Source organism: Bidens hawaiensis, unplaced genomic scaffold (genome assembly GCF_021521415.1).
Source record: "Bidens hawaiensis isolate Kalapana, Puna unplaced genomic scaffold, B.hawaiensis_p1.1 tig00093345_1, whole genome shotgun sequence".
NCBI classification, from domain to species: Eukaryota; Viridiplantae; Streptophyta; class Magnoliopsida; order Asterales; family Asteraceae; genus Bidens; species Bidens hawaiensis.
In genome coordinates, this window is record NW_027504485.1 from 1 (window position 1) to 21,057 (window position 21,057).

A 21,057-nucleotide genomic window follows, 5' to 3' on the forward strand; every position below is an offset into this window, starting at 1 on the left:
CGAAGGTTAGGTCCAGCAGAGTAAGTTGTACTTCAGGGAACCTGCAAAACAGACACCGTGAGCTCGTCACTGAGAAGGGGGGGGGGTTCCTCCTTGTGACCACCCTCCGGCGTGAGAATCAGTCTATATTGCTCTTTAAATATAAAAGTATATGAATACTATTAGAGCAATTATCAAGTAAGTTATACGAGATAGTAGATGATGAAATGATAATACCATTTGCTGTCTTTTATAGCCGAAGGTGGGTTTCCAAGGGGTTTAGCCGGCCCAACACGCTACCAACTGTAACCTATGCACGTGCCCTACCTGTGAGTGGTGGATAGGTAGCGGCTGACACAGAGCAGGCGTGCCGTGCACTCTTCGTCTTCTACCAACTGCAGGCTAGGCACGTGGTCTGGCAGGAGTTGGTGGGCAGGCGGCGGCTATTGGTCACAGTGCTGTGGCGTGCTGTCTGCCACGCTGCTGTCAGTGAGCTGTCGCATTCTTGGTCAGATCTTTTGTCTTTACCTCGTCAGGTATCACGCAAAAGATCCTCCATACGGACTGGCCCATTTTGGCGGGAGTTTTCCCCCTCCCGCCTTTGCTCATTCTTTCAGGTGACACTGAATATTTGTAAGTGTTAAGCCTTATGCGTGTAGCTATGCTGTGCGGGTAGCCTTCCCTGATGGCTTGTATCCGCAACTGCGGGAACAGGCGGGTTACTTTACCATTGGGAGGCTTTTCCCTGCGTATGCAGCTTGCATACTGCGCGTAGGCTTCTCTGAGCATGGTGGGTCCTGCGGGAGTAGATGGTCTTTGCGCAGACATCCCTGTTCAAGGTGAGTCATGCGGGACCAACTGAGCCCTGCTGGGACCTACCTCTTCAAGTCCCCCAGTCCAATGTTCTTCTCACGAATGTCTAATAAAGTGAGGTGAACTTTTGGACTTAAGCAAAGGTTTTGAAAAGGGGTTTTTGTAAGGTTTTCCATGGGGGTTCTTCCCGCGGAAGTCCTTGTCACTTGCAGAAATTCCCGAGTTTCCTGCTTGGTCTTTGGGTATGATGCGGGTAGGTCTGTAACCTCCTCGCAAGTCAGGAGCATTGAGTCTTAGTTGTGCGGATTCTCCCTGTGGTTCTGGTAGTTTTTGAACATAGTGATCAATTATGTTTAAACCACCAATTCCATCTTGGAGCCTCAAACAACGTAGTACTCGATGTTCCCGCTATGCGGGGATATTATTTCCGTTTTCACAAGCATTGCCCAGAAGATCCTTCCTGGTTTCAATTCTCAGCGGGTGCTAGGTATGTGAAGGGTTTTGCCTTTACACTGTACCTGCATCCGTCTTACGGTTACTTTACTTCCAAGGTATTCCTGGCGTCCATTCCCTGCGGGTGCTAGGTATGTGAAGGGTTTTGCCTTTACACTGTACCCGCACCCGTCTTATGGTTACTTGGTTGCCAAATATTTTGGCTTCAATTCCCTGCGGGTGTTAGGTATGTGAAGGGTTTTGCCTTTACACTGTACCCACACCCGGCTTATGGTTACTTGTTTGCCAAGGTAAGGGGTATTTTCCCGCTTACTTTTTTGAACCTTAGTCTTCAAATTTTTAAATTTTGAAATTTGAAGAGTTGGTGGATGGATAACAACCCAATACCTCAAACGTCGTGCGACGGTTTCTTCTGACTGTGTCAGGACGTGCCAGAAGTTATGGCAACATGACATTATGTGGTCATTCCAGTTGCTTTTTCAGGCGCGTGGGCACTGGATTTCGGGCGCGTAGCCGCGAAATCTCTGGCACACGTCCTTTTGACAGCTGTTGCCAGCTTGCCTTTGCCACGCGTCATAGTTTCATTGCACCTTTGATTTCTCTCTCTTCCGTATTAAATTCATCGCATTAATTGCGATTACTATATAAAGGGGGAGAGGGTTATTTGCAATTCACACTTTCCACTTTCATCTCTTCTTCTCCAGTAATTTCCGGCGAATTTCTCTTTTTCGGTAAAGCATTACTCTGAAATCTCTTCTTTCTTCCACCATGTCTTCTCACGATGCTGATGATCAGAAGACTGCTGGCGAATGCCAGTGTTCTCTTCCTGTCGAGCTGTACCAGTATATCGTCAGGAAGTTCATGCTCGGGTCTCTCGAGCCTGAGTTTCCTGAGCCCCACCATACTGTGTACAATGCCCCTAGTGGCAAGATCGGGGTTTATGCTGCATTCTTTGTCTACGGGAACCTTAGGTTTCCGTTGACAAAGTTTGTGTACCGTGTCCTAGAGAGGCACGGTGTGCACCTGACAGAGGTGCACCCCATGGCCATTGCCAAGGTCCGGCACTTTGAGTGGGTGTGCCGGATACTGGGCCTTGAGCCCCTCGTTGACCGCCTGATGACCTTCTATACTTGGAGGTGCATCCAAGGGTGGTACACTCTTACAACCCGTATCAAGGGTTTAAAGATTTGTACCACCGAGCGGAGTCTTCGCTCATGGAGAAGAGAGTTCTTCTTCATATCCGCTCGAGCCATCCCCATTGCCATGAAGTTCAAGAATGGCCAGACGCTTCCGAACCTTCCCGCCATCAACTATGAGGAGGCGGAATGGTTCGCGAAGATATCCCGGGTCCAGTCCCCGGTTTTCCGTTTTCCGGAGTCGGCGATGGTGATGCTGGGGATGAGCCGGGTGTGGAAGGCGGCGAATGCGGATAAGGTTCCGATCGTCCTCGAATATGGTTCGAACTCTGTCCCTTATGGTATGTCTTGTTTCTTTTTGCTGACTTCGATTTTTTCTAACTTTCTTGTTGATTTCAGAGGGTAACGATCTTCAGTCGCTCCTGAATCCGCGGGAGGAAGATGGTCCTGCGCGGATGGGTACTCGTGCTCTGGACGAGAACGAGTTGCCCATCTTAGAGCAGACCGCGGGTCGGTTCGTGGAGGTTTACCCGCCGGGCCAAGAGATCTTGAGCCACCGACGGCCAGGTAAGCCTATCTTCTATCCTGAACCCCTCAATGCTGTGCCTGCTGCTGGAGTTAACATGTCTTCTTCTGAGGAATCCGCAGAAGGTCCTCCGCTGGTGCGGAAGAAGAAGGCTGCCGTCGGGAAAGGCAAGGAGAAGGTCGCCTCTACGGCCGACCCGGTAGTCCTATCTGACTCAGAATCAGATAGTGCAGAAGTGGCGGGGAAACCCGGTGGTGAGGAGACCACCGCTCCGGAGGCTATAGCTGTTACCTCCGGGGAGGAAACGACGACGACGGTTACCGGTGTCAAGAGGCCGGTTCCCTCGGGTTCGCCCCCGCTCGTCCGTACGTTCAAGCTCAAGAGACCCCGTAAGTACCATCATGATTCTTGTCTAAATTTATTTCAAATAAATTTTTCTAACACTTTTGTTTGTGCAGGTGTGGATGTTAACGCATTCCAGGGTGGATTTGGAGCGAGTATTCCCCCGCCAATGACGGTAGGCTCGGTCAGCCTTCCCGAGGCGTCGACCCAGGCGCCTGCGCCTGCTTCCGCTGGTTCCAGCCTTCCTGAGGCTGTTCCGGCTGAGAAGATGTCTCCGCCGGCTGTGAGTGCAATTTTTACAGCATCTCTCACGGAGCCGGCGGTTACTGCTGCTGAGGAGGCGGCGCCAACAATGGCAACCACAGCGGCTGCCACTATGCCTGCGCCCCCGGCACCGACGGCCGAACCATCAGGTATGCGCCGGGCTTCCCGCCGATCTATGCCACCTTCCCGTCTGCCTGACCTGTTGGATGGATTTCCTTTAGGTTCAGGTGATGGGTCTGGCGGCTATCGGCCTGTTATTGACCCTACAGGTACGTAGGGTTCTTTTTCCCTTATATATTTTTATCATCTTTTCCTAACTGCCTTTGTTTCTTTTGCAGTGTCGGATTCCAATGAAGTGTATGTTCCAAGATGGAACATACGCCGAGGAACAACCCTTCGCACCCCTGTGGAGTGCGTGGACTGGGCTCGCCACGCTGCTCCTCATGGTGCGTTGGGGGAAGCCATGGCTAGCTACCAAGAGGGTAGGCTAACCAATGAGCTTCGGGTTCTCCAGGCCCGGACGCAGCCCCGCGTCGAGCTGCTTTGTCGTGAAAACGACAAGTTAAAAGCAGCGTGCGCCAAAGATGTATCTGAAGCGCGGGCTCTTCGGGAGGAGAACCGGCAGTTGGCCGCTGCCGCAGCCGAGAAGGAGAAGGCATTCAAGGCCCTCGAGGTTGAAGTCCAGGCGCGACTCGAGGCCCGCTCCAAGGCTGCCCAAGCTGTGAATGAACAGCTTCGGCTGGCCAAGGAGACTGCGCGAAACTCAACTGAGAGGGCTGCCAAGGCTGAAGCTGTTGCTGAGCCACTTCGCGAAGAGAATGAGCAGCTTAAATGTAAATTAAAGGCTCTTCAGCATGCTCATGACGCCTTGGCAATGGAAGATGCCAAGAAGCTGCAGGAGATCCTTGACCAGAGGGGGGTGCTTGACCGCACTGAAAGGAAACTCAAAAGCGTCGAAGAAGCTGCCGCCAAGGAAGTTCAACTTGCCAACCTTGATAAAAGCGGAGCCGAACGTGCTTACAAAGAAAGTCAAGCTACCCTCCAATGGCTGCTTCGAGAAGCGTTGCCTCAGGTATCCTCTTTTTTTTCTTCTCTTTCTACTTGTAATTAGAAAATGTTCTAACTTGTAATTTTCTTTTGTAGGTTGTGCGTCGGGTCCTTTCAGAGACCTCTTACGACGATGCAATGAGCGCAGCCCTCAACGCTTCTCATGAGGATGGGGAGAAGACTGGCTTCCTGCTTGGTCTAGGGTTTGCTGAGAGAGGCTTTCCGCCCTCCAACTTCCCTTTATTCAATGTTAACACTGCAGCTGCTTATGACCAAGCAGTGAACCAGTACGCTGCCTTCCCGCATCCGGTGGTGGAGAAGGTGAATGAAGCTGCTGCTGATGATGGGCTAAACATCCTTAAGACTTTCCTTGGACAGCCGCGCTCTGACGGTGCTGGTCCAAGCGGAGGTGGTCCTGAAGCCTGATCCTGAAGTTCCCTTCCCACTGCTAGGATAGACTTAGCTTTGTATAGATTTCTTTTAGGCGGGTAGTTACCCGGCCACTGTTGTAATATATCATTGAAATATACGATTGTTATTCCTTTCATTGGATTCTTTGCTTTATAAACTTATGACTTGCATACTTAGTTTAAATTAGCAATTTTCCAAGTGTTTAGAATAAGTTAACCTGTGAACGTGGTTGATGATGGGTTAGAGTTTTGCTTCCTCCTTCGTGATTGTGCGGGTATAACCGTCACTTGCACTTGGTAGGATGGCTGAACTTTTGCCTTCATCTGACCGCGTGTAGGTTTTTCTTATCCTTTTTTAAGTGTTCATAAGTTAACCTTTTAACGTGGTAGATGGTAAGTTAAGTTTGGCTTCCTTGTTTGTGATTGTGCGGGTAAGACCGTCACTTGCACTTACAAGGATGGCTAAACTATACCTACATCTGACCTGCGTGTAGGTTTTCCTTAGAACTTTTTTAAGTGTTCATAAGTTAACCTTTTAACGTGGTAGATGGTAAGTTAAGTTTGGCTTCCTTGTTTGTGATTGTGCGGGTAAGACCGTCACTTGCACTTACAAGGATGGCTAAACTATACCTACATCTGACCTGCGTGTAGGTTTTCCTTAGAACTTTTTAACATTTTGGCGTTGTGTTTATGCGGGTATTGCCGCCTTCCACACGCAACTACTTCTTCCCGTAAGGGAAGTTCATAGGTTACAAGCTATCAATACATCATGAAAGGAGAATCATTTCCATTAGAAGTGGCTCTAGGCCTTTTCTTTACAAGTTGGAATTGATCTACATATAACATTTGCGTAATTGAGCTCCATTCCATGTTCTAGGGATGGGAGTGCCATCGAGCCTTTCGAGCCGGTATGCGCCCTTTCCCAGAACTTCTTTGATAACGTATGGCCCTTCCCAAATCGGGGCCAACTTTCCTGGGCGTTGTTGGTTCGAAGCCTCGTTGTTACGCAGTATGTAGTCTCCTTCATTGAAATTGCAGAGTTTTACCCGCGTGTTGTAGTATTTTTGCATTTGTCGTTTGTAGTTTTCTTCACGCACGGCGGCTAAGTCTCTGCGCTCTTCGGTTAGCATAAGGTCTAACCGTCTTTCCGCATCATTGTCTTCTGGTTGGATTAAGACCCTTGGTGAGGGTAGACCGATTTCGACTGGGATCATGGCTTCAGTGCCATAAGTGAGACTGAACGGGGTTTCTCCCGTACTGGTCTTCTTCAGCGTTCTGTTTGCCCAAAGGACGTGTGGAAGCTCGTCCACCCAACCGGATCTATGTTCCAAGAGTCTTCTCTTTATGCCTTCGACGATGCTCTTATTTGCTCTTTCCACCTCACCGTTATCTTGCGGGTGTGCCACTGAGGTAAAGGTGTGGGTGATTTGAAGTTCTTTCAGCCACTGCTGTAGCTTCTTGTCAGCAAAGTTGGTGCCATTATCGCTTACCAAATTCTGTGGAAGCCCAAAACGACAAATAATAAATTCCCAAATGAATTTTTTGATATGCTTTGCGGTTGTTTGGGCTAAAGGTTTCGCTTCTATCCATTTGGTGAAGTAGTCAATGGCTACCACTAGGAACTGAACATTCCCAGCTGCTGTAGGAAATGGGCCTGTCACGTCAATGGCCCACTTCTGAAATGGCCACGAGGAAGTGACAGGAACAAGTTCATTTTTCGGGCGATGCGTGTTGGGTGCGTAAAGCTGGCAAGATCTGCATTTTCTGATGTATGCCAACGCGTCCATATGCATCCCCGGCCAGAAGTATCCCGCGTTGTTTAGCTTGGCTACCACAGCGCGGGGGCCTGCGTGTACTCCACAGATGCCTTCGTGAACCTCCCTTAGGAGGTAGTCAGCATCTTGGTTGTCCACGCATCTTAACAATGGGCCAAGAAAGTTACGTCTGTAAAGGGTGTCATTGACCAGCTGATAATTCAGTGCTTTACAGCGTAGTTTTCTTGCCTGTGACTTTGACTCTGGTAACGTTCCTGCTTCAAGGTATTTTATTATTGGGGTCATCCATGTTTCTGTACCGGTTTGGATGACACAAATTTCCTTGTGCGGGACTGATGGTGTTTCGAGGAGTTCAACGCGGATGTCCTTTCCCAAGTGGGTGAAGGCCAGTGATGCAAGCTTGCTTAACGCATCCGCAGATTTGTTTTCGCTGCGCTTGACGTGTATCACTTTACAATCATTAAAATCGCGCATGATGGCTTTGGCCTGGGCAAGGTACAGGGCCATTGTGTCGTTCACAGCCGTGTACGTCCCGTTTATTTGGTTTGCCACTAGCATGGAATCTACATGGGCTTCCAAATTTTTTACACCCATTTTACGCGCAATCCTCAATCCGGCCAGGAATGCTTCATATTCAGCTTCGTTATTCGTACTTGGAAAATCCAGCCGAATAGCATAAGTATATTCCTGGCCTGCTGGATTTGTTAATTTTAACCCTGCGCCTGAACCCTCGTTACTAGCTGCTCCATCAGTGTAGAGTCGCCAGACCTCATTGATTTCGTGTGCTGGGGAGGGTTGAACCTCCTCCTGACACTCTTTCTCCCGTGAAGCGGGGACTTCTGCAATAAAATCAGCCAGGACCTGGCCTTTAATGGCTGGTCTCGGCTTGTATTGAATCGCATATTCTCCCAATTCAATTGCCCATTTGGCTAGACGTCCCGATAACTCGGGTTTGCCTAGAACATTTGAGAGTTTGAAGTTGGTGAGAATAGTGATTGGGTGACCCTGGAAATATCGTCTCAACCTGCGTGAAGCGTGTATAAGTGCCAAGACTAGTTTTTCCAGGGTAGAGTACCGGGTTTCCGCGTCTGCCAGCACGCGGCTAACATAATAGATTGGCATCTGGATGCCTTTTCGTTCTACAAGCAGGACTGCCCCGGTTGCTCTATCTGTTGCGGAGAGGTATAGGATTAACTCCTCCCCCGCTTGTGGTGCTGTGAGTGTTGGGAGTTCGATCAGGCGTGATCGAATCTCCTGAAAAGCTGCTTCCGCTTCTGGTGTCCAGCGGAAGTGCGTTTTCTTTAAACAATTTCTTAGCGTTGACACAAAAGGGAACGACCTATCCGCATGGTTTGCCAAAAAGCGGTTAAGCGCGACTAGTCGTCCATTCAGTGTTTGAGCCTGTTTTATGGTGGTAGGTGATTCCATTTTGACAATGGCTTCGACCTTTTCAGGGTTCGCTCTGAAGCCATCTTTAGTAATAATGACTCCCAAGAACTTCCCTTCTTCCACCCCAAATGAACACTTGCTCGGGTTGAGCTTCATGTTTATCTTTCTGAGCGTGTTGAAAGTTTCGTCAATGTCTTTCAACATCGCCTCTGGCTCGGGGCTTTTGATGACCAAATCATCCATATAGACTTCCAAGTTTCTCCCAATTTGGGCGTGAAACTCTTTGTCCATTAGTCGTTGGTACGTGGACCCCGCGTTCTTAAGTCCGAATGGCATCATTTTATAACAAAATGTGCCATCGGGCGTCCGAAAGGAGGTTTTGTCCTGGTCATCTACAGCCATGTGGATTTGATGGTACCCCTTATACGCATCCAAGAAGCATTTAAGGCGAAATGGTGCCACCGAATCCACCTTGAGATCAATTTCTGGCAACGGATAACAATCTTTGGGGCATGCTTTATTCAAATCTTTGAAATCTATGCACATGCGCCATTGTTTGTTATTCTTCGGTACCATTACGGGATTTGCAACCCATGTTTGATATTTGCTAACGCGCACGATGCCCGCGTCAAGGAGTTCCTTGACTTGGGTTCTGCACGCGTTGGTTTGCTCGGGCCCCATTACTCTGCGCTTTTGTACGATCGGCGTAACGGCCGGATCGCATTTGAGCTTATGCTCTGCCTTACTCCGGGGTACACCAGTCATGTCGGCTGGTGTCCACGCGAAGATGTCTGCGTTTCGCTGCAGTAAGCGCTTGAGTAAGGTGCGTGTTGGATCAACAATTGTCGGGCCAATGGTAACGGCCTGATCGGGATATTTCCCATTGAATGCCCACTTTTCAGGTTCAGTGATGGTTTGTTTGGCCATCTTCGGTTTGGGTTTAGAGGAGACGGATGCGATGCATACCTGGGGAATGCCCGTGATCATCGCTACGCCTTCAGTTGTTGGCCATCCCATCATGCCGTGGACTGAGGATACCACGGCGTTGAATCTTGCCATCCCGTCTCTCCCGAATAGGATGTCATACGTATGATGTGGTTTTTTCATTACAACAAAATCCACATCCTCCGTGCGTGAATAATTCCCATCGGTGAGAGTGACGGGGAAAGATAGGGTGCCCAAGGGAGTGTTCATGCTGCCGTCAAACCCTTCCATTGAAGCGTAGACCGTCTCCAGGCGTTCCTTGTCTTCATCGTCTAGCTTGTCGAAGAACTGCCTGTACATCACTGTCGACGATGCGCCATTGTCAACGAGGGTGCGGGAGGTGATGTAGTGCCCCAGCTGGCTTTTAATGACAATGGGGCCTTCTTTGTTTGGGCCTCCCGGCACTCGCGGGAAGCGCACTTCTGCTTCCTTCCATGCGCATGGTTCGGTCATCGGTCTCTTTCTTCCTCTGACCTTACCATGGACCATGTTGATGCTGATGTCGACGGGCTTTCGTCCGTTACCCCTGTACCTGTTGTCGTTCCTTCCTCCCTTCTTGATAGATGCCACGAGGTGTGCGAGCCTCCCATCCTTGACGAATGTCTCGACGATGTCCCTCAAGGATGTGCACTCCTCAGTGCTATGGCCCTTTGTCCCATGGAAGTCACAAGACTTGCTTTGATCCGCATTGGGTTTCTGTCGGATCGCTGGGGCTTTTGGCCATGGCAGTTTTTCCGTGGCAAATATCTCCGTGACGCTCTTGGTGAGTGGCGTCCAACGGTTTTTCCGGTTCGAAGGGTGCGTGTTGTCCCTTCCGCCAACCAGAGGGCGAGAGCTTGAGGGGGTGTCAAAGTTTATCCTTGACTGCCAAATACCTTGCCGCCTCTTTTTGTTTAGCCGGGCGGTTCTCACATTGTTCTCCCTTGTCCTCTGTGTGTAGAGGTTTGTATTCTGGGGGAGATCTCTTCCCAGCTGTTTCTCCGTTTCGGCAAAGCGTTTGGCTGCCGTCATTATGGCATCCCATGTGGATGGCATGCCGTCTTTACCTGTCAGAGTGCGGATAAGTTCTGGGTACTCAGCGCCCTGAATGAAAGCGGCGCGAACGAGGTCTTCGCTGATGTTGCCCAGACTCAGCTTCTTGGAGTTGAAGCGGGTGATGAAGTCCAGTAAGGATTCATCCTCTTCTCTCACACAGTTGAGGATCGTCCACTGCTCCTCAGTGTGCTTCCTCTGTTGACTAAACTGTTGACTGAACTTGTTCTGGAAGTCTGCCCAGTCATAAATGTGGTGGACCGGTAAACGGTCGAACCATGCTCTGGCTGCTCCTACCAGAGTCATCTGGAACATGTAGCACCACGTGGGTTCCGTCCAGTTACTGACGGTTGCCCCCGCAATGAACCTGTTCAGATGGTCATCTGGGTCGGATAGACCATCGTATGTGCCAATGTTGGACATTTGTTTGGCACTCCTCGGGGCGATTGCTTCTGCAATGTCCCTTGCAAATTTTGACCTTCCTGCGTTTGTGGCAGTAGGTCTAAAGGCCTTGGAGAAGTCACGCGAGCTTTTTTCCGTGACTGGTTGGAATGCTTCCCCAAAATTCCTTTTTGGCTGGGGATCCGTTTCCTTACGCTTCCCTTTCGCCCTATGGCGAGGGTTCGCGTCGGTGTCGGAGTCTTCCCTCTCGTCGTCTGAGTACTCGTACTCACTACTCATGTTGAGGTGCTGGCGAGTACTACCGAATTCCTCAGCTTGTTGGACTGAACGCAAGCGTTCGTCCAACTCAGCCTGAAATTCTCTTTGACGTGCCTCGGCCCATGCCTTCACTTGATCAAGTGTTTGGCGAGGGGCTCGAGTTCGTTTTTCCAGCTGGGCATCAGTGAATCCCAGTGGAATATTTACTCCACTTGCCCCTACATGAGTGACTGGGGTAGTGTTCGTAAAATGTACTTCACTTGCCCCAGCTTGGGTGGCTGGGGTAGTGTTTGTAAACATTGTGTTGCCGGTGTTTACCCCAGTGGCTGGGGTTGTGGTTACCGGAATTTCTCTAGTCATCTTGGAAGTTTTGAAAAACTGGAGAAAGATGTAGTTCTAGCTTTATGCACGGATGGCGCCAATGAAGAAACACTAAGTGACCCCGGGCAGATTATGGGTAATCTGGGGGCTAAGTAATGTTTCCCTCGAAGGTTAGGTCCAGCAGAGTAAGTTGTACTTCAGGGAACCTGCAAAACAGACACCGTGAGCTCGTCACTGAGAAGGGGGGGGGTTCCTCCTTGTGACCACCCTCCGGCGTGAGAATCAGTCTATATTGCTCTTTAAATATAAAAGTATATGAATACTATTAGAGCAATTATCAAGTAAGTTATACGAGATAGTAGATGATGAAATGATAATACCATTTGCTGTCTTTTATAGCCGAAGGTGGGTTTCCAAGGGGTTTAGCCGGCCCAACACGCTACCAACTGTAACCTATGCACGTGCCCTACCTGTGAGTGGTGGATAGGTAGCGGCTGACACAGAGCAGGCGTGCCGTGCACTCTTCGTCTTCTACCAACTGCAGGCTAGGCACGTGGTCTGGCAGGAGTTGGTGGGCAGGCGGCGGCTATTGGTCACAGTGCTGTGGCGTGCTGTCTGCCACGCTGCTGTCAGTGAGCTGTCGCATTCTTGGTCAGATCTTTTGTCTTTACCTCGTCAGGTATCACGCAAAAGATCCTCCATACGGACTGGCCCATTTTGGCGGGAGTTTTCCCCCTCCCGCCTTTGCTCATTCTTTCAGGTGACACTGAATATTTGTAAGTGTTAAGCCTTATGCGTGTAGCTATGCTGTGCGGGTAGCCTTCCCTGATGGCTTGTATCCGCAACTGCGGGAACAGGCGGGTTACTTTACCATTGGGAGGCTTTTCCCTGCGTATGCAGCTTGCATACTGCGCGTAGGCTTCTCTGAGCATGGTGGGTCCTGCGGGAGTAGATGGTCTTTGCGCAGACATCCCTGTTCAAGGTGAGTCATGCGGGACCAACTGAGCCCTGCTGGGACCTACCTCTTCAGTGATAAACTAATTATTGCTCGTTACAAAAATAGACGCATAATCATTAAAAGATAACACACCAGTATAGTATATTCAGTAAAAAAATTAATTATCATGATAATGAATTGAAGGTGATCAGGTGGTCCTTTAAACACATATGGGCACCTAAAACAAGAAGCCACAATATTTAGATATCATCTTATCATTTGTACTGCTTGTTTCTGTATCACCCATCAATCCATCATTACCATACAAACCATTTACAGATTCTGTTTTTTTCATGAAAGTTACTAAATATACTGAAGAGGTAGGTCCCAGCAGAGCCCAGTTGGACCCGCAAGACTCACCTTGAAGAGGAACGTCTGCTCAGAAACCAACTGGATCCGCAGGACCAACCATGCTCAGAGACGTGACGTCCTTACGCGCAGTACGCAAGCTGGTCCCGCAGGAAATGCCTCCCAATGGTGAAGGACTCCGCCTGTCCCCGCAGCCTCGGATACAAGCCATCAGGGAAGGCCACCCGCGCAGCAAGGCTACACGCACAAGGCACTTAGCTCTCAATCACTCAGTGTCACCTGAAGGAATGAGCGAAGCCGGGAACAATCCCGCACAAGGGCGGGAGGGGGAATACTCCCGCCCAAGTAAGCCAGTCCGTACGATACGGGAAGATCTTCTGTACTGTACCTGACGAGGTATGGGAAAAAGATCTTACTAAAGATACGACAGCTTATTGACCACAATATGGCGAGCAGCATGCTCCTGTACTGTGTCACTATTAGCCGCTGCCTACTCACCAACTACTGCCATACCACGTGCGTAGCCGGCAGTTGGTGGAAAAGGAATAGTACACAGCAGGCCTGGTCACTATCAGCCGCTGCCTACCCACCAACTACCAGCAGGGCACGTGCGTAGGCCACTGTTGGTGGAACAGGAACACTGTTGCAGCCGGCCACACCTCCTTGGAAACCTACCTTCGGCTATAAATACCACAAATGGTATGATCAACATATCTTATCTTATATCATCATATATACCTGATATCTGCTCTAGCAATCTCTTAATATACACTTATATTTAAAGAGCAATCTAGTCTGATTCTCACGCCAGAGGGTGGTCACAAGGAGGAACCCCCCCCCCCCTTCTCAGTGACAAGCTCACGGTGTCTGTTTTGCAGGTTATCAGAAGAACCATCTTCTCAGGGTCTAACCCCTCGTGGGAAACATCTAACCCCCATGTTACCAGTAATCTGCCCGGGGTCCGGTTAGTGTTTCTTCATATACAAATATGATTGTTCATGAAATATTGTTCATATCAAGGTTGTAACCTTGATTATTTGAATTCGAATATATGTATATAATGCAATGTTACGCGTGGCTTTGAAAAGAAATCGTGATCAAGATAGCAATTCCAAAACGAGCGTAAGATGTATGTATTTTTATTACTAAATTAAAATCAATAATCTATGATATAGTGGTCTAATGATATGGCGTTTGTCTTACAAAATGTGATCCGAGTTCAAAAATTATGAATCAATATAATCACATATAAATTAACAATACACATGATTCTCCTTGTTCTTACATTTCATTTGATTCTCATTTAAACTTTTCTATATGCATATATATATATATATAGGGGAAGGTTAACGTACAAATGAAATTAACGTGCTAAACATGAGAATCAAATAGAGTAATTATATATATAAGTAGAGTAAGTATGTAATTACATCATAGAATAATTACATAATTACGCTATGATAATTACTCTACTTGTATATAAAATTACTCTATTTGATTCTCATGTTTAGCATGATAATTTCATTTGTATTTGATCCAAACCCTATATATATATATATATATGTTTTTGTTTTTTCTTTCACCAGCCAATTAACGAAATTGCATTAAAACAAAGGAAACTAGCAACAAAATTATAAAACCAAACAAATTACAACAAGAAACCAACGACTAAAACTAAAATGTACAATAGATCAAATGCACCCGTTACAAGTACACCAGCCCTGAAACATCCTCCCAAAGGAGCGTAAGGTAGGGATGTGAGAAACCATGTGCGATCGATTGCTATCACGGATCTAATCTATTGATATAAGATACGATTAGAATACGTTAACTATGTGTACTGTGTGTGTTGAGAGAGTATTTGGACAGAGTAACGAGGCTCAATTGATAATAATAAACTTTGTAAATTAAACGATAAGTTACAACGGATATATAGAAGATGACCTCACTCATAAACGTGTATCAACAGGATGTCCAAGCTGCTCGACACTAGCTCCAAAAATGCCCGTACGATTTTTGCTCGGTTTGTAAATGACCAAATCGGCTTGGTTCGGTTTGTAAAGGAGTCAAGCACGAGCAAAGGTACGCTTGGTTACTTTGGTTCGGTTGGATAGAATTAATTTAATTTATCTTCTCCCTCGCTTCAAGTTTTAAGGTAACTAAGAGTTTGTTTACAAGTACATTATACTAGAATTCAAACTTGTTTTTTTATAAAAAATTTGCAAGCTATTAGAAGTTTGTCTAAAAGCTACTTATTTGTTTCAGGTTCGTCATATCCAACTTAAAACCCTTTCTTATAAAAATATTAAAGTGAAAACATAACTAATGCCCAGAAATTTGCTCGTTGCTCGTTGCTCGTTCAAAAACTGGTTGGGAAATGCTCATTTGAGTTTGGCTCGGTTCGTAAATGAGCCGGGCAATGCTCGGAAAATGCGCTCTCAATTTTGACTCATTTTGTAAATGAGCCGATCGGACAACACTATGATTGTGTATCAATATATTTATTAATGTACGTAAATTAGTTAATAAGATAAATAATAAACAATAAACAAGCCGAGTTTGAGCTTTAAAAGTCAAGCTCGACTTAAGCCAATTACGGGCTCAAGCTCTAGTAAGTTAAACAAACCTAGCTTGATCATAAATAGGCTTAACCCGTTACTATAATTCATATACGCATACATTGATTTTCGAGTTTAAGATCAGCATTAATTATTAATTCTTTTAAACAACAATGTAATCTACTCCTATTAACGCTACACCAATGTCTATATATCTTGGGCCAACTTAGGGCCGGCTCCGAGAAGGCGAAAATTGTTTTGGACCAAAAGCGAAAAAAAAATTTTGCCTTAAGTAAAAGGAACATTTTGTGGGGTTTAAACAACTTAATTTTAGATGGGCTTACTTGATTATGATGTGAGTTGTGTAAAAAACTTTTTTTATAAAAATAAGATTAGAACCCATGAACTTTTGTTTTGGTTATATGTCATACTCATTTGTCACTAGACCAAGCTGGTGATTATGTAATTGTGTTTAAACATTGATTATACATATTTTTTTTCCATAAAAGTACATATAAATTTTTTTTTTAAATTTTGGGCCTCGCAGGGTGTCGGGCCTGTGGTCGTCGACTACCTTGTCATACCCTATAGCCGGCCTTGTCATACCCTATAGCCGGCCCTGGGCGGACTCACCATATATGCTAACACCGTAGTCACTTCACTCACTTGATTACAGTGATTTTTCGTTGCATAGCAAAGCTATAGGTAACGTTTTTTTTATTATTGACTACCATCGACCTTTAACACAAAGATCATCTTCTAACATACAAAGATACAATTGGTTTATTTATTATTAAAAATATATATACAGCCTTTAGAAGATAAAGCTCAGACAGTACAGAAAAAACATAAAAAAAAGGTAAATAAATGTCCCTTGCAGAAAACTCATGAAATGGTGTATCATGTGACGTTTTATCACAATGATACCTGTGTGTGTGGCTCCAACTTTATCTTGTCAATATATAATGTTTTGTCTTGATGTTTCATCTGGCACAGAATTAGCATTTTGCAGATAGGGTTTTTTAATATATATTAGGGTTGTGTGGCATCTTTTTTGCCTTTAAACTTCATCATTGGTTGATATGAAACACACACTACAAAACACCTAAAAAACACACATCTATATACATATATATAACTTATATCTATGTGTTCATTTTTCCTGAACTCATTTTTCTTTTGAGTATTTCAATCAACATAGATCATGACTTCGATTTACTTAGATTCATCGTCTAATGATCGGTATCATGAACACCAATTCTTTAGCACTGGTGATCAACACCATGATCACCAGTTTTTGAACCCTAATTCGCAAGATTCATCGTCTTCGAACTCTCTCACTTGCCATCTTTTCTTTAACCCTATTACTACCCATGATCAAGATGAGGTTTTTAATAAAGATCTATCACTTCCATCACAAAATGAGGTAATCAAAATGGGTTGTATATTATTTGATGAAATAAAAAAAGGGTTTTCTTGGCTTTTTGTATAATTCCCAAATCAAGAATCTTTTTATTCAATCTATTTTGATCATTTCTTTGTTCAAATCAAGAAAGTTTTTCTTGGCTTTTTATGCGGTAACTAGATAAAGATCGAATCTTTTTAGTTTAATGTTTGTTTGTATTTATCTTTTGATCGATCATTTGTTTTTTTTGCTCAATGTAGGATGATAGATTCGGATCACGGGCATATGATGTTGATCGTGTCGAGAACCAAGACGAGAGAGGCCTAAGCGCGAACGATGAACTTAAATTTTCTTTATGGAAGAGGGAAACTTATGATCATGTGAATGATGAAAACCAACTGAAGTGGATGTCTTCCAAGATGAGAGTAATGCTTAAGATGAAGAAAACAGATCCATCAAAAAGTAATACTTTACGATCACCCGTAAAAGAACTAAAGCTTGAAGATCATCATGATCATCAAGAACCAACATCATCACCAATGGATGAGACTGTCCACTCAAACACTTCAAACAACATCCCAATTAGGGTTTGTTCTGATTGCAATACAACCAAGACTCCTCTATGGAGAAGCGGACCTCAAGGTCCTAAGGTATATTTCACTACTAAACAAATGAGTATCAACAGAAAATGATAACGATGAATGATCAGAGAGATCATTGTCACCTTTATTGTTAATTAAATCATAACCTAATTTTTCATGATATGCTTTTATAGTCACTATGCAATGCATGTGGAATCCGTCAGCGTAAAGCCAGGAAGGCGATGGCAATGGCGGCGGCAGCAGCGGAAAGCAGTGAAAATGGTTTCATTGATAAACCAACCTCATTAAAAGCTACAAAAATTTTGCATAAGGATTATAAGAAACTAAACAATGGGAATTTGACAAAGTTCAAGAAAAAACAATGCTTGAAGCAAAGAAACACAATTAATCCATTGCCAAGAAAGAATTGTGTTGAAGAATTCTTAGTGAGCTTAAGCAAAAATTTGGCATTTCATTGTGTGTTTCCACAAGATGAGAAGGAAGCTGCAATCCTACTCATGGCACTCTCTTGTGGCTATGTCCACCAATAGCCACACTTCCTATAATTATTATAATTTTTCTTTTAGTGTTTTTTTTTTGTTTAATTTCATATTGCAAGTGACATAGCTATTGAGAATTTTAATAAGTTTTTTGGATTTAGATAAGATAGGATTTTGTTAGAAAGTAGTTGTGTGCTAAGACTTTGAGTGATTTGAAAATAATTATTCCAAAGGTGGAATTTATACTAAATTATATGTCCTTCAATTAAATAGTGTGTAAACCATATGTTTTGTAAGATTATGACAATAAAATTATGGATGGATGAATTTTTTTATTTATTTAATGTAATGTTAAAATTAGCTTCATTTGGTTATATTTCTTGTACAAGAGTACGTTTGATACTTTTAAAGTTGTATATGAAAAATATTTACGACAAAATTTGGATTGATTCAGACGTGACAAATGATGAAACAAACCTCTATCCTCTCTTTCCATGTATAGAAATATTGTGTATTGTTTGTAGTAAACCAATTTAAAATCAACACACTTTTTATTTTGTTATAATTTGTTTCACAATATTTACTACCCGTAGGAAACAAATATCATGCATATGAACGGGTAATTCATGTTAAAAGCATACAATATTAACAAAAGTAGTAGGGTACCCCCCCCCCCCAAATATATAGAGAGAGAGAGAGAGAGTGTGTGTGTGTCACTTGTTACAATTGTGTAAGCCATTATTTACTTTTCCCGCTTCTTTTTCTTCACTTAATATACGACTTTGTTTCCTACTTGATCAATGTTGTCATATCTATACTCCATAACTAAACACCGCCTTATGAAGTATTGTTTGGCTAGTCTCCTACATATGGTCATTTAATTAAATAGCTTTGGGTGTTTGTGCTAGCTTCAAACACCTAGAAATGGCATAGACAAGTTTCAATCTATTAGGCTGTGTGTAAGGGTGAGAAGTGGAGGGTGAGGAGGGCGATTTTGGCTTGGAACACCGCCCCCCGGGCGATAGAGGGGGCGATGAGGTTTACTCGCCTGCTTTTGGTTATTATTATTATTATTATTATTATTATTATATGTGTATGTGTGATATATATATATATATATATGTGTGTGGGGGGGGGTTACAACACTATTACACCCCTAAAACAAAAACTCATCATTTGCTGATGGAGCGTCACATGACGCAAGTCGTTTCATTTTACAGCATCTCCACTACACATAGTGTTATTGTTCTTATTTTCAGGGATGTAGTTTCTATGACAAAATTAAATACCATGCTAATGGCTATGTTGAAGACGTAAAGAAAAAATTGTAGCTTGTGAGGATACACAAAAAGCTGGTTTGACTACCATGAAACTTTATCCATTGTTGTGAAAATGAATATTGTTTGTAGTTTGGTTGTTGATACCACTAAATTAAAATGGCATGTTTTTCTTCTCCTACTTAAGTTTTTAAACTTCATAAATGATATGGTCTCAAACAGGCTTCCAGACAAGCAGGGGCGGATTTATATAGCAATTGGGTGGTTCTCCGGAACCACCCGAGTTCCAAAATAATAGTGTATTGATATATAGAAAATGCTAGAGGAACCACCTTATAAATTAGAAAGGAACCATCTAATTGACAATTCAAGCGTTGGAGTAGTTGGTAATTTGCTAGTTTTGTAAACAGAAGGTCGCGGGTTCGATTCCCTGTAGAAACAAATTTTAGAACATTTTTCGTTTATTATTCAACCTTATATAAACACACACTTATACAGTAGTAGCTACTCTTCCTAGAATTATTTCACTCTAAAGGTAAGTTTATATTCATTTATTAAATGTTCAATTGTTCTTCAAGTAGTAAACCGTCAAAAATAAATTTGTTAGTTTTTATGTTTTTATAAAAAAAATTATCATATTTTTATTATATAATGAACTTTGCCTGAATCATCGAACCGAACCGAAATTTTTTATACCCGACTCTATGAAATTGAAACATTAAATAGTAGTGCACCACCTAAAAAAAATTCATGGATCCGCCACTGCAGACAAGTGGTACGAGAAGCTTTTTAATGCTCTAGAATCAAGATGGTATGTTTGTTCTTCTAATGATCATTCTTATTTTCTAATATCATGGGTGATTTAATTGTCCATCTTACATTTATGTGGAAGACATCCGGGAACAAGATGAAGAAATCTCATATTTAAAATATTTTCTACACAGTTTTCATTTAAAGATTTGGGAAGTCTAATTTTTTTTTTTTGGATGTTGAGGTTTTATATGAACCTAATGGTATCATTTTGAATCAATGAAAGGAGATCAATATTAATGAACCATCATCTGTTAATTGTACTCTTCGTGCTCATCTTCGAATTCGAGCTAATGAATGTTTGATATTTAATGATCATTTAAGTTTGGCGTGTAAACTCAGTTACCTAACTCGTACCCGTCCAGATTTGTCATTTGCAATGTAATACAGTCTTAACAAATTTATGCAAGACCCAAGATTGCAACACATGGTGTTTCTTACTTAGCTGAAGTCGAGTACAGATCTCTTCATCGTGTAATACCGGCTAATACACCTCCTCTCTTAACTCAATGTTTCTAATGGCACACCAATTCTTTTGATTTTTTAAGGCAGACAAAAGTTTTACTTCCGTTTTTTTTTAATGACCAACAAAGTATATTTTTCATAAATAACAGTTAGCACGGTATTAGCTGCAAAAATGTCTAATCTTGCATTGAACAACAAGACTGACCTTCCCAAACAAAATCCATCCAATACACATAACTAATCAATTACATTAATCTCAACCATTTTGTACTAATCTTCACCCACAAAAAATCTTGCTTTTATTTCACCGATCACGAAACTCGAACAAGCATACTTCCTATCGAACACCACCTCGTCCTTGTTCTCCAAATACACTAAATCATTGTTAATAAATGCATCGCATGGAAAGCCTTAGCCTGTTCTTTAAGTAAAAACGAATATTTATATGATTCAAGAAAATTATGTGTTGAAAATGCGTAAATTGTCGAGACCTTGCACCAAGTTGAAATAATGCTCCAAACTGATTGAGCATATTGGCACGATTCGAGTAAGTGTTCCACCAATTCCACTTCTTCTTCACAAATTGGGCACACTATCGGTGCTACCACCACACTTCGTTTGGCCAGTGAATAAAACTGATATCCTTTCCGCCTCTGTTCTCCATGCTTTAAAACAAAATTTTTTATGTAAATTAACCGGCAGTCACCACCTTCTACTAACCAGACATGTTGGGGGTCATCAGTATTTTACTCTAGGGCTGGCAATTCGTGTCTTGACAAGTTAGAAACAACGCGCTTAACACAATCATCAAAATGAATACGACTCATTAACTACTTTATATGTCGTGACTATAAGACAGTTTTAAGTTTCATGTACTAATAAGAGAAAATGATATAATCTAGCCTACTAAATTCAATTTCAATTTTTTAATAAAATAAAAAAAATCACATACCACATTTTTTCAATTAACAGGTTTTATCGGGTCTTAAACAGGTTCCCAATGGTCAGCCTTACGTAACTCGAC

At 43.7% G+C, this 21,057-nt stretch overlaps 1 protein-coding gene across 1 annotated transcript; it reads left to right on the top strand.

Annotated features, from left to right (window-relative positions):
* The first annotated feature begins 15,848 nt into the window (after positions 1-15,848).
* Positions 15,849-17,752, top strand: LOC143607999 (uncharacterized). Its single transcript, XM_077083226.1, has 3 exons — positions 15,849-16,421; positions 16,661-17,050; positions 17,176-17,752. The coding sequence occupies exons 1-3, from the start codon at positions 16,200-16,202 to the stop codon at positions 17,530-17,532; spliced, it is 969 nt and encodes a 322-aa protein (XP_076939341.1). The 5' UTR covers positions 15,849-16,199; the 3' UTR covers positions 17,533-17,752.
* The last annotated feature ends 3,305 nt before the right edge of the window (positions 17,753-21,057 follow it).

Bases quoted from the DNA above. Each gene is read 5' to 3' on its own strand.
- LOC143607999 (XM_077083226.1), top strand. From the start codon at position 16,200: ATGACTTCGATTTACTTAGATTCATCGTCTAATGATCGGTATCATGAA. The intron at 16,422-16,660 runs GTAATCAAAATG...TGCTCAATGTAG, and splicing joins CACTTCCATCACAAAATGAG to GATGATAGATTCGGATCACG. The intron at 17,051-17,175 runs GTATATTTCACT...ATGCTTTTATAG, and splicing joins GCGGACCTCAAGGTCCTAAG to TCACTATGCAATGCATGTGG.